Raw genomic sequence first — 16,525 nt, 5'->3', positions numbered from 1 at the left:
GCGCCAAACCGCTGAGCCACCCAGGGATCCCTGCAGAGCCATTTTAAACTTTAGAACAGACTTTGACAAGCTGACATGCCTATGTTGAAACAAAATCCTCTAGCCACAGAGCCTTAAAGTAAACAAGACAGTGAGGCAACATGAGAATTGAGCCTGGATTCTGCTTCGTTTGAACAGGCCTGGTTAACACATCTCAGTTGTCCCCCTCCCCCATATTATGTAAAAGGCGAAAGATTTATACGATCTGAAGAGAAACCAGAGCATGATATTATGTAATCTTGAATGAGGATTGTTTTCATAACTCTCTTCCAATTGAGCATTTCCTTTCTTCTTTGCTCAGGTGTACAATCCATAGCAGAGTTTTTGGCAAAGTCTAAATCAGAAGAGACCCAGGAAGAAGTGCAGATTCTGATGGATTCTTTGGTCCACGGTAATCCCAAGTACCAGAATCAAGTGTACAAAGGTCTAATAGCTTTGCTGCCCTGTGCGTCCCCAAAAGCTCAGCAGCTGTCCCTGCAGACTCTCAGGACTGCGCAGGTAAGTCCAGGCTGCATGCTCCTGTGGTTCTGATTCAACACACTAACCTTAAAATTACCTACCACAGTTGCACTTCACACAGGCATGAGAAACAGAGCTCAGCCTCCCGCTGTATGTCTGCTATTCAATCAGCGTTACTTCCAGAAGGCCAAGGCAGGGCAAAGAGTTCATGCCTCCCAGCAGAGTGATTTGTCCTGTTTACTTAAGGATCAGAAAGATGTTGGCAGACTTAAAAGTGGTTGAGACAAGCAACAAGGATGATGAAAAGACTGTAGAAAAGCTCACAGGAGTCAATTTGGTAGGGAAGGAATCCCCGTGCGTTTGTAGATAGCATGGAAGTGAGAGGCCAGATCGCCAGGGCTTGGGAAATCTCCTCTTCTCTTACTGGCTTCTGCCTTCCTGAATGTGAATAGAATCGGATTTGGGACACGGTGGCCACATGAATACTCGGTGCTAGTAAGGAGGTAAGAGAGGCTCCAAGAGTGATCTTGAGATGAATTATCAAAAGCTCTCAAAACAGCCCCATGCTCAGTGGAGACAGGGAGACAAGAGATCAAAGGGATGGTAAGGCCTGACCTGTGGCACTGGGAATAGAAGTGACCTGGTCAGACAGACCTTTCTGAGGTGGAGTGCATGGGATGGAGGGCAGTAAAACAAAAGCAGCCAAAAATGACACCCAACTTTGGACTAGCAGCAGGCTGAGTTGTGTGCCACCAGGAGAGAGCAGGAAAAAGCCGAGTTAATTTGGGAGGAGTTAGGTTTTGACTCCATGAGCCTTGGTGGCTCCCAACTGCCATCAAAGGAGCCGGCCTAGCCGGCTGCAGAAGATACAATAGGCCATTTGTGTAAAAAAAAAAAAAAAAAAGGGATCCTGGAACCCCCTCCCATAGATCTTGACAGCTCTCAGGCAGCCTTTGGCAATGCTTATTCTTTCTAAGCTCCCCCAAGTAATTCTGATTCCTAGCTCAATTGAGGAATTAGTGTTGAGGATATTTTCTAGAGGCGCCGACAGTAGAAAATAAGTCTGAAGCCTCAGAAAGAGACCCGAGATGAGGATGGCAGTTGGGTTTCCTGAACAGAGAAGTAATCACTGAGACAACAGAAGGGAGCAAGCTCAGCCCGGTAAGATGAAGCAAGAGAAGGAGCATCGCCAGCATTAAAGAGAGGAGCTGAGCAAGACAGTCCAGCGGAACAGCTGGATTATCATTATTATTTCCAGGTTTCCATTTATTAAGTGCCTCCTACCCACCAGGCACTGTGCCAGGAGCTTACCTCTGCGATGCCTTTTAGTCTTTACAATAGCTGATGGAGGCAGACATTTCAAAGATGATGTAACTGAGCCTTGAGGGGTGTGCTGTGACGCACTCAAGGCCACACACGAAGAGGCAACTTGGTACAAATCCAACTCTCCCTAACTCCAGAGTTCTCAGTCTTTCCATATGCCACTCTGCCTCCTTGAAAAAGACCAATGGAAGCCATTAAAGGGAAACGGGGAAAAAACACAGGGCTGTGATAAATGAAGGGAAAAGAGTTCCAACAGGGAGAACGTGAAACTTCTGTGGGTCAAATACTGCAGAGACTAAGCATGGGTAGAACAGAAGGATGGTCCCTGCATGAAAAGTTGGGGTTCACCCCAACTTTGGTCCCATAGCAGAACTTAAATTGCAGCAGCCTGTCAAAGGATGCATGAAGGGCAAAGTGGCTTCCCCTGGGCTCCTGGGAGGCTTAGGTGCGGGGGTGGGGAGGTGGGGGAAAGGCATGATAGCAAGAGAGGATGGAGACAGTTGTGTGTAAGTGGGTGAGCTTGTGGGTGTTTCATGTGAAAGGACAGGAAATGAGAGGATAAAGGTTGAAGAGGTAGAAAGGCGTCTTCCCCAATCCTGTGAGGTCCCTGAGGACAGAAGATGTAGGATCCTGGCTGAGTTCAGCCTCCCCCAGCACGGTAGCCAGCCTGGCCCTGCACCTCTAGCAGGTGACCGGCTAACCCCTCACTGAATGCCTCCTGAGCGAGAGGGGTCGGTGGCAACCTCAACAGACTGTCGGTCTGATTCTTGGATGCCCATCTCTGTACTTTATCTGGAGAAGAAGTTTCCTTGTACAGCACAGGGGCCAAGGCCCAGGGACTCAGAACAGCCCTCCCGCTCCCCATTCAGCCAGGCTGCCATGCAGTTTGGAAGTCTGCCCTTCATGTCTTCCTGGTAGACTGGATCTGAGGAGTAACCACCTTGTCCTGTTGTCTGTCTTGTCAGTCGATCATTGGAACCACACACCCCAGCATCGTGGACTGCGTGCTCAAGGTACTGTGCACGATGCACCTGGAAGTCCAGTATGAAGGTAAGGGAGGTAGCTGGCTCTGCTCCTGCTCACAGATGACGGAAGGTGGCCTTGAGAACCAGACAGACTAGCTATTAAAAGTTTTCCCTTAGTCACAAAGAACCTCGTTGGGTGTGCTGGAGAGCCTTGGCTGATGGTAGGTGCTGGCCCGGTCTGGTCAGAAGTTATTCAGACAATGACAGTCACTGCTGGTACTCCAGCCTCGAGGTACTTTACCATTTGCTATGGTCCACCTGGCTCTGGTTCCCAGTCATGTGTGGTACTTCCCCACTAAGCAGAAATCACCCAGAGGACTCTCCTTCTTCTAAGAAACTAAACCGGACAGTGGTAGGACTGATGAGTTTTCACCTATTCGGTACTGCTATGTGCCAGCTACTTTCCTTGTGTCACTTCATTTAATCCTCAAAAGAGCCCCAAGAGTACAGAGCCTGGCTCATATTAGGTATTCGAATGCTCCGATGAATGAATGATGGAGGTACTTTTATGTTTTTCAAGCTAAGGCATTGAACACAAAGATATTAAGAATGCTTCCCAAGGTTATGCAGCCAACCAGAATCAAACCAGATTTGGCTTCAAAGCATATGCTTTTTTTTTTTAGCTAAAAAAAATAAAAGATTTATTTATTTGAGAGAGAGAGGGTGTGTATGCGTTTGCCCAGAGGGGTGGGGACAGGGCAGATGGAAAGGGAGAAAGAAAGTCTTAAATGGACTCCACACTGAGCTTGGAGTCCAACGTGGGGCTTGACCTCACAACCCTGAGATCACGACCTGAGCCACCGAAGCGCCCAGTTTCAGTGCACTTCTTGCCACGTCTGTCCTGATGTCCTCAGAGCAGTCTCTGCATGTTTGTTGAGGGAGAGAGGGAGGGAGTCCTGCACAGACACCCTAAACCCTGGCGGAGGCAGAGAAGCTTGATGTCTGCTCCTGTGATAACAGTGAACTGTGAGACCCAAGATAATTTCAAATAGGCCAGACTCATACATAACAGGTGCTCAAGGTATATCTGTTGAATGAAGAATTATTATTTTCACCGACTTCAAAGTCGTCTTGGTGTGACTGGGAACACAGAGCGTGTATGTGTGTGGTTGTCCACTAGGGGGAGTTATTTCACACGATTCTCAGAGTGGAGGTTCAGGGAGAGAACACCGTGTTTGGCTCCCCCTGAAAATCCTCCTAAAGCAGAGGAGGGAAGGTCTGACAGGTCTTAGATGTGGTCCTAACAGTGCTGACCAGAGAGGATCAGAGAGGAATTTCTCTGAGCTGGAGGACACCAAATTGCAAGACCAAGGTCAAGTCCTCCCAATGTGATGGCCACAGTCATGGTAGAGAAGACTGTGACCAGGAGGATTGGGTGATACAGCTGAAGGAACTAACCTTAAAAGGGTAGTGTTGGGGACGCCTGGGTGGCTCAGTGGTTGAGCGTCTGCCTTCGGTTCAGGGCCTGATTCTGGGGTCCTGGGATCAAGTCCTGCATCGGGCTCCCCACAGGGAGCCTGCTTCTCCCTCTGCCTGTGTCTCTACCTCACTCTGTGTGTCTCTAATGAATAAATAAATAAACTCTTTTTTTTTTTTTAAAGGGCAGGGTTAGTTTGTTTTTAAAAACCAAATATTGATTGAACATGGTGTGCCAAGCACCATGCCAAGTACTGGGGGGTTGCTTGTGTTTGTTTGCATTGAGGAGAAAAAGGACTAGTTCAGAAGGAGGAGGGGAAAGAGGATGAGCGCCCCTCCTCCCATGCTGGAAAGGGGTAGTGACCTTGTTCCCCTGAGAAGGCTACAGAGAAAGTGGAATTCTCAGGGAAAGTCCAATGAAAATGGAGTGGAGAAGCTTAGGGGGCAAAGTGACTCTTTCCCTCATAGTGGATCAGTGGTGCAGGAGCCAGGTGACAGCTTCACCTCTTTTTTCATTGAGAACCACACCTCCCCACCTCCACCAAATCTACCAACCTGCCTGGCCTGTTACCCACATTCTCTGCTCTCTTTCCCATTACAACCCTGTGTCCCTGCTCCCACCACAAGTCAGCTCTTCTGCTTCTGCTTATTCTCTGAGGTACATTCATAAAGCCTTCTCATAAACAGAGCTTCTCTCTTTCTCCTGGGCTTAAATCTAGGGATTAAAAGAGATTTAAAAGACGTGCACTCTCAGGATGCCTGGGTGGCTCAGTGGTTGAGCGTCTGTCTTCAGCTCAGGTTGTGATCCCATGGTCCCGGGATCGAGTCCTACATCAGGCTCCCTTCATGAAGACTGCTTCTCCCTCTGCCTGTGTCTCTGCCTCTCTCTCATGAATAAATAAATAAAATCTTTTTAAAATAGATAAATAGGGCAGCCTGGGTGGCTCAGCGGTTTAGCGCCACCTTTGGTCCAGGGCGTGATCCTGGAGACCCGGGATCGAGTCCCACGTGGGGCTCCCTGCGTGGAGCCTGCTTCTCCCTCTGCCTGTGTCTCTGCCTCTCTCTCTCTGTATCTCTAATAAATAAAATCTTAAAAAATAAAATAAAATAATAAAATAAATAAATAAATAAAACATTTGCACCCCCAAGTTAAATTAAATGATAGCATTTAAGGACTCATACCCCTCTTTGACCCCAAATTCGCCTCCACTCACTCATTGTTCCATTTTCTTCCTACTTGATCTCACACACACACAGCGGCTTTTGACCCAATTGGCCCAAAGCAACCGGCTTTCTTCTCTGGGCTTCTGTGATACCGCTCCCAATTTTCCTCCTGCCAGCTGCGTCTTCCATTTTTGCTATACTTTCTCCTTTTTCTCTACCAGACTGTTGGGTCAGCCTACTTCGCATCTCTTTACCAACACCTTCTGCCTGCATGATTTTGTCCAGCCCCCTAGCTTTACACACCACATAAATGTTATATATTCAAGTCCCAGACTGTGTCCCTGGCCTGATCTCTCCCCTGATATCTCCCCAGACATCTGAAATTCATAGCCAAAACAGAACTCTTGACTTTCTTCCCAAATCCTGTTCTGTCTCCTATTTTCAGTAAAAGGTGCCACCACCACCCCAACTGCTCAAGTAAAAAGTGAAGGACTAGGGAAGTCCTGGTGGCTCAGAGGTTTAGTGCCTACCTTCGGCCCAGAGTGTGATCCCGGAGTCCAGGGATCGAGTCCTACATCGGGCTCCCTGCATGGAGCCTGCTTTTCCTCCCTCTGCCTGTGTCTCTGCCTCTCTCTGTTTCTCATGAGTAAATAAATAAAATCTTTTTTTAAAAAAAGTGTAGGACTAGTACCAAATGATCTGCATTCTCTCACCTCCTCCCTGTCCCACCCTTACCGAGTCCTCCCAGCTCTGTCCCTACTTACACTGTCCCTACCGCAATGGCCCTCTGCTAACCCGCCATTCTGCCTGCTAGTTTCTGCTTCCATCCTGGCCTCCTGTGATCCATTCTGCCATTGTGGCCAGAACAATCATTTCAAAAATAGCTTCCCATTGCACCTACACTAAAATCTACACATTTGCCATGGCCAGCAAAACTTCCGGAAGTCTCTTCCCCTAGACCTAGGATTGATGGACAACTTCTCCAACTTCAGATCAGACATCGCCTCTGGGAGAGGCCTCTGACCACGCTCTCTAAAGTTTGCCCACTGCCTCCCACAGCCCCCCTCAGGCTTTCTCCACCTCACCACATCACTGCACTTCCCTCCTGCAGAAATTACCTCATTCGTTCATTTACTTGTCTAGTGTCTGTGCTCTGTAAGAAACTCCACTCCAGGGGCAGCCCGAGTGGCTCAGCGGTTTAGTGCCGCCTTCAGCCCAGTGCCTGATCCTGGAGACCCCGGATCAAGTCCCGCGTCAGGCTCCCTGCATGGAGCCTGCTTCTCCCTCTCCCTGTGTCTCTGCCTCTCTCTCTCTCTCTCTATGTCTATCAAAAATAAATAAATAAATCTTGAAAGAAAGATAGAAAGAAAGAAAGAAAGAAAGAAAGAAAGAAAGAAAGAAAGAAAGAAAGAAAGAAAGAAAGAAAGAAACTCCACTCCAGAAGAGCTGAGACTTCATCTTCTTTGTCTACCACCGTACCCTGGTGTCTAGACAGTATTGGCCAGTGTAGCCTCTTAGATATTCGTTGAAGGAATGAATGGAGATGAGTGAATCATGTATATCCTGGCTTATACTGACAGTCATCATACTGAAATAGAATTTGAAATGCCTTGTTTTTTCAGCCCAGATGGCTAAGTGGAGGCTGTGTGTATTAAATGACCCTTTATTTCCTGAGAGTTGTTAGGGCCAAGGAAGAGGGTTTGGAGGGGAGAAAAAAGGAAAGTTTCCTGGAGGAAGGTAAGAGATGGGAAGGCCACAAGTACACAGAGTGGATGCTCTGGTCACCTATTACTTGTAACAAACCACCCCAAATTTAGTGTCATAGAACTATCAACTATTTTACTCTCGCATAATATGTAGGTTAGGTATTACAACAGGACACAACAGAGGGGGGTGATCTCTGCTCCACGTTTTCTGGGGCCCACCTGGAAGACAGCTGGGGACCACAACTAGAACTCGAGGCTAGTACTGATTCTTCCTTTCACCTCAGACCCCAGTATGGTTCACATGGCACCTTATTTCCTCCGAAAGAGTAGAAGAGAAACCTGTGCGCCAAAGAATGGCTTTCTAGTCCTTGGTGCAGGGGCTTCTGGTTGTCCATTCTTGTCTACTCTTCACTTTGAAGTAGAAATAACCAGGGAAAGGGTACTGATGTCCACTAATTTCAGAGGGAGTTTTTTCCCATTAGAATTGAGATTTTAGAATTTCTTTTAATGATGATCCCACTTAACATTTGAGAGCCAAAATTAAAATTAAGAGAGGCCATCTTCAAAGTGGTACTGCCTGGAATTTATCTCCATTTATGATTTCTGTGAAGTGAAAAATGGCGGTTTCCTCCCAGGGAGGATTGCTATTCCAGGAATTGGTGGCAGGCAGGGACTTAATCATGACGAGCAGTCTAAAGCCACAGAAGTACTCGCTCACTGGTCTCGCTTCCTAGAGAAGAGAAATTTCAAAGTCATAGAAAGTTTCGCAGAGGAAGAAATTAATGAGTTCTGTTGGGAATTTGAAACATATATGTGTGTGTAAATATATCTTTTGCAAATAAATTATTACCTCAGGATCATAAAAATTACTATGTATGACTTAATTAGAAGCAGACCAATCACTGTAAGTTAATTTGCCAAATATATGCCTGCCAAAAATCAATTAACCAACTGAGTGCCCAGCTCACCAAATTACCAATTTACTGACAACATGTTTCCTTTAAACATTTGTAAAGTTTGGAGATCCCTCAGCGGTTTGGCGCCTGCCTTTGGCCCAGAGCACGACTCTGGAGTCCCGGGATCGAGTCCTGTGTTGGGCTCCTAGCATGGAGCCTGCTTCTCCCTCTACCTGTGTCTCTGCCTCTCTCTATATATATGTCTATCATGAATAAATAAATAAAATCTATAAACATTTGTAAAGTTTAGAGCATTGGTTGTATCGTTAGGGCCTGAAAGCTAGAAGTTGGAATTTTCGGCCCATGAGCCCTTTGTTGGGTGCCCTCTCTGGCCCCTGGTCTCTGTTTCTCTGTCCCCCCTCTCCACATCTCCTCTTCTCAAGGATGGGGGGTCTAGGCCGTGCAGTACAATGACCTCCAGCAGGGTCCCGCACCCGGCCCCCCTTCCCTGCCACAGCAGCTACAGAGCTCGGGCAGACACAAATGAAGTTTCCTTAAAATGCTGCTTTGAAGACAAAATGAAAGCCATTCTATTCAAACTTTGCAGAAATCTGCAAAAGCTGTTAAATCAATCCATCTATATCCATTACCCATTGCTATATAACAAATTACCTCAAAACTTAGTGGCTAAAAAATATAAACATATTTTATCTCACAGTTTTTCTGGGAACAGGTTAACTCAGTGGTTTTGGCTCTGGGTATCTCATGAGATTGCAGTCAAGCGGTCAGCTGGTGGTGCGGTCATCCAGAGGTGTGACGGGGCCTGGAGGACCCCCTTCCAGTGTGGCTCACTCACACACCTGGAGAGTTAGAGCCAGTTGTTGACAGGAAGCCTCGAGTCTTCACCATGAGGGCCTCTCCATCGGGCTTCTTGACTGTCTTCACAACAGGGCAGCTGGCTTCTCTCAGAGTGAGTGATCCAAGAGTGAGTGCAAAGAAGGGACCCCACTACTTTTTGTAATCTAATCTCAGAAGTTGCACACTGTCACTTGTGTTTTACCCTCTTCGTTAGAAACGAGGGGAAAAATGGGCTCTACCCCTTGAGAGGAAACATACTAAAACTTTTGTGGATGTATTTTTTTTATTAAAGATTTTTATATATTTATTCATGAGAGACACAGTGAGAGAGAGAGGCAGAGACACAGGCAGAGGGAGAAGCAGGCTCCATGCAGGGAGCCCAATGTGAGACTTGATCTCAGACCCCAGGATCACACCCTGGATTAAAGGCAGATGCTCAACCACTGAGCCACCCAGGAATCCTTGTGGACATATTTTAAAACCACTGTACCATCTCAAAAACACAAACAAAAACAAAAACAAAAAACACCCCACTGTATCATCTTATAAGAATTGCTGAAAAATGGGGATCCCTGGGTGGCGCAGCGGTTTAGCGCCTGCCTTTGGCCCAGGGCGCGATCCTGGAGACCCGGGATCGAATCCCACGTCGGGCTCCCAGTGCATGGAGCCTGCTTCTCCCTCTGCCTGTGTCTCTGCCTCTCTCTCTCTCTCTCTGTGACTATAATAAATAAATAAATAAAAAATTAAAAAAAAAAAAAAAGAATTGCTGAAAAATGAACACATAGGTATAAGAAACAGGTTATCCCTTGGGGGACAATAAGTGGGAAAGTTGTGATTCACACCCAGGGTGTCTGACCTCTGCACCTGAATTATCACTACCACACTCTCCTGTCTCTCCAGTATTATGAAAACAAGACTTCTAAATTTTTTTCCACTTTTGAGAAACAGTCAAAAATCTGAGGAGAGACAATATTATTAGTACCATAAAACATAATTATGTTTTCTTAGCTTCATGCCCTTCTGAGGGTCATGCAAATACTATAATATCTCATTTTTTAAAATTTATTTATTTATTTATTTATTTGAGAGCGAGCAAGTGTGAGACAGAGAGAGCACAAGCTGGGGGGAGGGGTAGAGGGAGAAGCAGGCTCTCCGCTGAGCAGGGAGCCCAGAAGCAGAACTTGATCCCAAGACCCTGGGATCATGACCTGAGCCAAAGGCAGATGCCACCCAGGTGCCCCAGTAAGATCTTATTTTTAAAACTACACCTTCTGCCCCATAGAACCTTGTGCCTTTACTTTCGTCTTCTGAGCTAATCCACATCAGCAGGAGGAGTTTCAGCCTTTCGGGCTGTGTAAGAGGCCACCTGTCCTGTGTGACTTCATTGAACAACAGCCACAAGGCTCTGACACTAAAGGATAGTTTGCCATAAAGATCTACTGAATATTCTTAAAAGATATGTTATCTCCCCAAAATCTTATACTTTGACTGCCACACTTAATTCACTGTTCATAAGTTTTATTATAAAATCTCCCATAGTTGGAGCAGCCCAGGTGGCTCAGCGGTTTAACGCTGCCTTCAGCCCAGGGTGTGATCCTGGAGACCGGGGATCGAGTCCCATGTCGGGCTTCCTGTGTGGAGCCTGCTTCTGTCTCTGCCTCTCTCTCTCTCTCTTTCTCTGACTCTCATGAATAAATAAATAAAATCTTTTAAAAAATAAAAAATAAAATCTCCCATAGTTGTTTATTTTTAAATAGAAAGTCCTTGGGGAACACTCCTTTCTAATGGCCCGGTTTGCCTGGCCCTCCACACCTGTGTCTGCACCACCTCCCCCTTGTGTCCCGGGGGCCACCAGTGCTGGGCGCTCCACTCGGGTGTTAGGGCCAATACACAGCACCCGTGCACAGGCTGGCTGGACTTGGTGAGCCTTGCCCAGAGGAGCAAATACCCATGGAAGACACACGACAGTCATTCTGAATTCAGCAGTATATATACCACCAGAGTACATAACATGGGTTACTTTATTGATTGACTTTTTTACAAGAAATAGTGTGTAAAATATGCTCTTTTTTTTTTCCCAACAAGGAGTTTTTTGTTTTTTTTTAAGATTTTATTTATTTAATCATGAGAGAGAGAGAGAGGCAGAGAGACAGAGGCAGAGACACAGGCAGAGGGAGAAGCAGGCTGCACGCAGAGAGCCGGACATGGGACTCGATCCTGGGACCCCAGGACCACACCCTGGGCCAAAGGCAGGTGCTGAAACCGCTTAGCCACCAGGGCTGCCCCCCAACAAGGAGCTTTGAACAGGATGTGGTGAAAGAGGTGGTGAGATGTCCAGGAATCAGAGGTAGGAGGCAGCTGGTCAGGGAGATAGATGCCTGACCCGGGTCTCTACCACCCAGTAGCCACTTGCCCAATGTTCTCACTCTCTTACCGGCTGCAAAAGGAAGCAGCAAACCCGTGTCCGGACCTCACTGAAGCGCGTTTCTCCCGTGTGGCCAGGAGGTGGCAGTCTCGCGTGGAGGTGAAGGCCCAGAACTCGGGCTTTCTTCCCGAGGCTCAGGAGCAAAGACTTATTAAAAAAACAAAACAAAACAAAAAACTTCCTCAGTGCTGAGTCCCTTAGAGAGAGCTACGTGCTGGGGCGCCTGATTGGTGCAGGCAGTTTAGCAACCGGCTCTTGGTTTGGGTTCAGGTCGTGATCTTAGGGCCCTGATCTCAGGGTGAGTCCACATAAGATTCTCTCTCCTTTAACCCCCACACCCCCAACCCCCGACGCGATCACTCTCTCTCAAATAAATCAATCAATCAACCTTTAATTTTTTATTTATTTATGATAGTCACACAGAGAGAAAGAGGCAGAGACACAGGCAGAGGGAGAAGCAGGCTCCATGCAGGGAGCCCGACATGGGACTCAATCCCAGGTCTCCAGGATCAGGCCCTGGGCCAAAGGCAGGCACTAAACTGCTGCGCCACCCAGGGAATCCCTAAATCAACCTTTAAAAAGAAGGAAGGGGAACCCTGGGTGGCTCAGCCTGCCTTCAAACCAGGGTGTGATCCTGGGACCCAGGATTGAGTCCCCCGTCCGGCTCCCTGCATGGAGCCTGCTTCTCCCTCTGCCTGTGTCTCTGCCTCTCTGTGTGTCTCTCATGAATAAATAAATAAAATCTTTAAAAATAAATAAATAAACAGAAGGAAAGATGGGATGCCTGGGTGGCTCAGCGGTTGAGCGTCTGCCTTTGGCTCAGGGCCTGATCCTGGAGTTCCGAGATCGAGTCCTGAATCAGGCTCCTGCAGAAAGCCCGCCTGCTTCTCCCTCTGCCTCTCTATGTCTCTCATGAATAAATAAATAAATCTTAAAAAAAAAAAAAAAAAAAAGAAGGAAAGAAAGAGCTATAGTTGCATGCCATCGCCGCAGCCCCCGGGTGCAATGCCATTTCTAAGGTGTCTGCCCCAAACCACGCTGAGCCAGCTGCTGCAAGCCTGTCTCCTCATTGTGATTCCCAGAGCAAGGCATTCTTTCAGCGTTTCTTCAACTATCAGACAGGGGATCACGGAACTTTCTTCCGCAGCTGACAGGCTGTGGGTTCCAGAGTCTCTTGCATTGAAGTCTGCAGGGCGGCCTTTGCGTCTGTGCCGCCTGCTGCTGTCAGGGCAGCCCTGCCACCCAGTTGCTTGTCCATGAGGGCCTGAGCCCTGTGGAGCTGCTTCTCAGCCTCCTGGGCCGTGACCTCCTGGTGGCTCAGACCCCCCCAGATCATACTCCCCTTTCACAGTCCCCTCCCTGAACACACTGAGCACTTCCTCCCCTGAGCCCGAGCTCTCCTAGTTTCCTCCTGTCTCTCTGGAAACCGAGGCGCAGTCCTTTGTACCTTCTGGTCCCTCCACCAATCCCTTAAGTGCAGGCTTCTTTTTCTCTCATGATTCCATCCCGGGTCCCCTGCTCTCGGTAGGGGTACCCAGAGGTACCTCATCTACTCCCACGGTTTCAATTACCGTCTATAAGGATAGAAACACCAAGGGCTGGCCTTTATGAGGTGCCTCTTCCCTGTCAGTACTGCTGCGGCTCTCTGCACATGAAGCCTCACAACAAGCTGACAGGGTAGACACAATTATTATTCCCATGTTGTGGCAAACGGACAGAGCAGTTGAATGACCTCTCTCTGACCCTGTTCAGAACTGGACTCCTCAGATTCTGGCTATAAGGTCCCAGTCTCAGTGAAAAGCTCCCAATGCTGGAAATGGAGGTCATGGCCCTCTCTTCCTGCTTCCCACCTGCAACCAACGTCTAACACGACCAGTCAACTTTAACACCTTCATATCGTTCAAATCTCCCTCTTCTTCATTCTGTTTCCACTGTTATAACTCATGTCTCTGTATTTCTCACCTCTAAACCGATCTCCATCTCTCCAGCACAGTGGCTACTGTCCTCCCACCCCTCCACCCAAACGGAGGCAGCAGAGCTTAGTGGTGAAGAATGTGAGTTTTGGAATCCGAAATAGCAGAGCTATTCTGCTACTTTTTCATGTTTGACCTTAGGCAAGCTACTCAACCTTTTTGAGTTAGTTTCCTCTGAAATGAAAGACAAGAGGGACAACTCAGTGGTTCAGCCAGTTGAGTGTCGGACTCTTGATTTCAGCTCAGGTCAAGATCTTGGGGTCATGGGATAGAGCCCTGCATGAGGTTCTGTGCTCAGTGCAGAGTTTGCTTGGGATTCTCTCTCGTCCTCTCCCTCTGCCCCTCCCCCTGCTCTCAGGTGTGCTCTTGCACGCTCGCACTCTCTCTCTCTAAATAAATTAAATGAGGGCAGCCCAAGTAGCTCAGCGGTTTAGCACCGCCTTCAGCCCAGGGCCTGATCCTGGAGACCTGGGATCGAGTCCCACATCGGGCATGGGACCTGCTTCTCCTTCTGCCTGTGTCTCTGCCTCTCTCTGTGTGTCTCTTGTGAATAAATAAATAAAATCTTAAAAAAAAAAAATCTTTGAAATGAAAGACAAGAAGAAACACCTGCCAAGTCCTCAGAAGCCAGTCTGTCTCCTCAAGCTTAGCTCTCACTCTGTGACCCAACACCCCATGTCCCAGCCACACCTCTCTGCTTGGCTGGCCACAATGGTGACATGCACTTGCCACATTCTTCATTCCAGTCCCTCCCTTCTCCTCCATGGATTTTTAGCTCACATGTCCCCTTCTCCAAGAGAGCCTTCTCCGGATTCCCTATCCCCAGTTCCTCAACATACTTCACACCAACTGACTTCCTTTGTGTTCCCGTGGTTCTTACAATGCTATGGCCTACATACCAGTTTCCTTACTGGCATCCCCTATTAAACTGTGTCATCCCTGAGGGCAGAGATTGTATCTTAGTCCTCCTCATAGCCCTAGCACAGGGGTCTGGCACACAGAAGATGCTCAGTATTTTGTTAGGTAAATGAATGAACCAATGAATAAATCAGGGGCTGATCCAATTTAGGAAAGGTGGGTGTTGTCAGCAACTCAGGTTTCAGTCAAAGCTGCCAAAGACAGTAATCCCCTGTTGCTCTCTGCTCTCTGAATGACTCTGCTATGCTTAGGAACGAGCACAGTGTATGAAGAGTTGTAACTGCGGTTCTTGTGGAGACATTTGGACAGAGTCTAGCACTTTCACTTTGGGTGTAAACATTGACAGCTGTGAATTTTAAAACTCAATCAAAAATGATTCAGTGACTAAATCTTCATTTTTCCGAGGTGTTCCAAGTATTGCAGATACACTAGCAGTGACGGCTTGAGCATTTAGGGTGAAGTGAGCAGGCAAAAGTAGATATTTATCTCCTGGAGTACTTGGTCCTCCACAGGCTGAGAATACCGTTTGTGGTAGGGGAAATTTCATAAAAATATTTTCATTCATTCTTTCCACCCTGAATATTCTCTGAGTCATTTCTCTCTGCAGTCTCTCTTAGACGCAAGCGTTTTTCCCCAGTGTCCTGGCACTGACGTGTGCCAAGAGCCCAACTACTAGGGCAGAGCATGCTGCAGCTGACAGGGCCCCCCAGAGGTGGGTGGGAGGGGGGTGCCGACCACCCAGAGAGGGAAGGGCTGCCATCCAAGGCCTGTCCCCAGAATACTAAGCACTAGAAGGGGTACAGGGATGTCTTTAAGAGTTCTCCTACCAGAGAGTAAAACTTTGATTCTGTGATTGGGAAAAATATGCCGAGACAAGACTGGCTTTGTGTGGGGCTTCAGGCCTGGATCTCTGCGCACCCCATGGCTCTGCGGTGTGGGTGGATGGGAGGCTCCCCAGGGCTTGAGACAAGGGCATTTTCGGGGAGGCCTTACTGGTACCTTTCCTTATACCAGCTCACCAGCCAAAGAACACTCTGAGCCCTGGGGTGGAGAAGTCGGCACTCCTCCTTCTGGTGCTCAGCACCAGGCAGGAGGGTAGAGTGTAGGGCGTATGAGACACAGGATGGGGTACTGGCCTCCTCCCCAGCCTCTGCCTCTGGAAGACAGGCCACTGTGCTGTTGGTGACTGTTGGTGACAGTATTCTGACAAGATTATAAATCACCAGCACATGCTCATGGGCAAGCAACATATGTTTGTTTGTAGTTAAGCAAGTAAAGCTTCCAAGAGCTGCAGGCAGCCTCCCATACACACTCCTGTGTGCTCTGCAGATCCGTGCGGTCCCTGTCACTGGCCATTTTGCTGGCTGCCCCTCGTCCCCCACCATACAGGAGGGGCTGCAGTCCCTTCACTTCTCCATATACCTGCTTTATATGGAGCGAGTAGTCATGGTATGTGGCTCAGTTCTGGGCTGACTGGGAAGTATAAGGTCCTGGCTTCAAAGAACTCTCTCAGAGTCAGCCATGGGGGATGGAAGGATGGCACTGTGGCAGTGCTGGCTGGCTCTCCAGCCTGTGAAGGGGCAGAGCCAGGAATGGTTCCATGGCTCAGTGTGGACAAGGGCTGCGGTGGGCAGCACAGAGCCTCTCCTGACATCATCTCCCACCAGGCTGGCAGTTTCTGAGCAGAGTTCTAGGTTGCCATTACCTGAGTGGTCTCTAATGCGCAGGAACATAGGATCTAGTCAATTCTATTCAGCATTTATGGACTGGACTGGTTTGAGGCTCTGGGAAGGCAGAGATGTCTCATATATGTTCACTGGAGTTCACAGTAGTGGAGAGACTGTTACTGGATGACGCCGGTACTCCATGGTGAGAAAATGGTGTCATAGAGCTAGAGACACAGGACATCTACTCCTGAGTGGTCCAGAGTGGAGGCAGAGGGAGAACAGGCCAGACAACACTACTTGAAAGCTAATTTCTTTTTTTTTTTCTTTAAGATTTATTTATTTATTTGAGGGACACCTGGGTGGCTCAGTGGTTGAGCATCTGCCTTCGGCTCAGGGTGTGATCCCAGAGTCCCGGGGTCGAGTCCCACATTGGGCTATGTGTGGGAGCCTGCTTCTTCCTCTGCCTGTGTCTCTGCCCTTGTCTCTGTGTGTCTCTCATGAATAAATAAATTAAATCTTTTTAAAAAAATTTATTTAATTATTTGAGAAAGAGAACATGTGCACATGGTGGGGAAGGATAGGAGGAGAGAGAGAGAATCTTAAGCAGACTCACGTTGAGTACAGAGTCGGACTCAAGGTTCAATCTCACACCCTGA

The 16,525-nt window shown here is 48.0% G+C and overlaps 1 protein-coding gene across 11 annotated transcripts in view; it reads left to right on the top strand.

Annotated features, from left to right (window-relative positions):
- The window catches only part of ARMH1 (armadillo like helical domain containing 1), a 49,307-nt gene that overhangs the window by 24,373 nt on the left and 8,409 nt on the right, over positions 1–16,525 (top strand). For all 11 annotated transcript variants that reach the window (XM_038558292.1, XM_038558288.1, XM_038558297.1 and 8 more), the window contains 2 exons: positions 341–537; positions 2,787–2,871. In XM_038558292.1, the coding sequence (XP_038414220.1) occupies positions 341–537; positions 2,787–2,871 (282 nt within the window). The remainder of the gene's footprint in view (positions 1–340; positions 538–2,786; positions 2,872–16,525) is intronic.

The sequence above is a fragment of the Canis lupus genome, chromosome 15, assembly GCF_011100685.1.
Source record: "Canis lupus familiaris isolate Mischka breed German Shepherd chromosome 15, alternate assembly UU_Cfam_GSD_1.0, whole genome shotgun sequence".
Lineage (NCBI taxonomy): Eukaryota > Metazoa > Chordata > Mammalia > Carnivora > Canidae > Canis > Canis lupus.
This window is presented reverse-complemented; position numbering and strand designations above follow the sequence as displayed.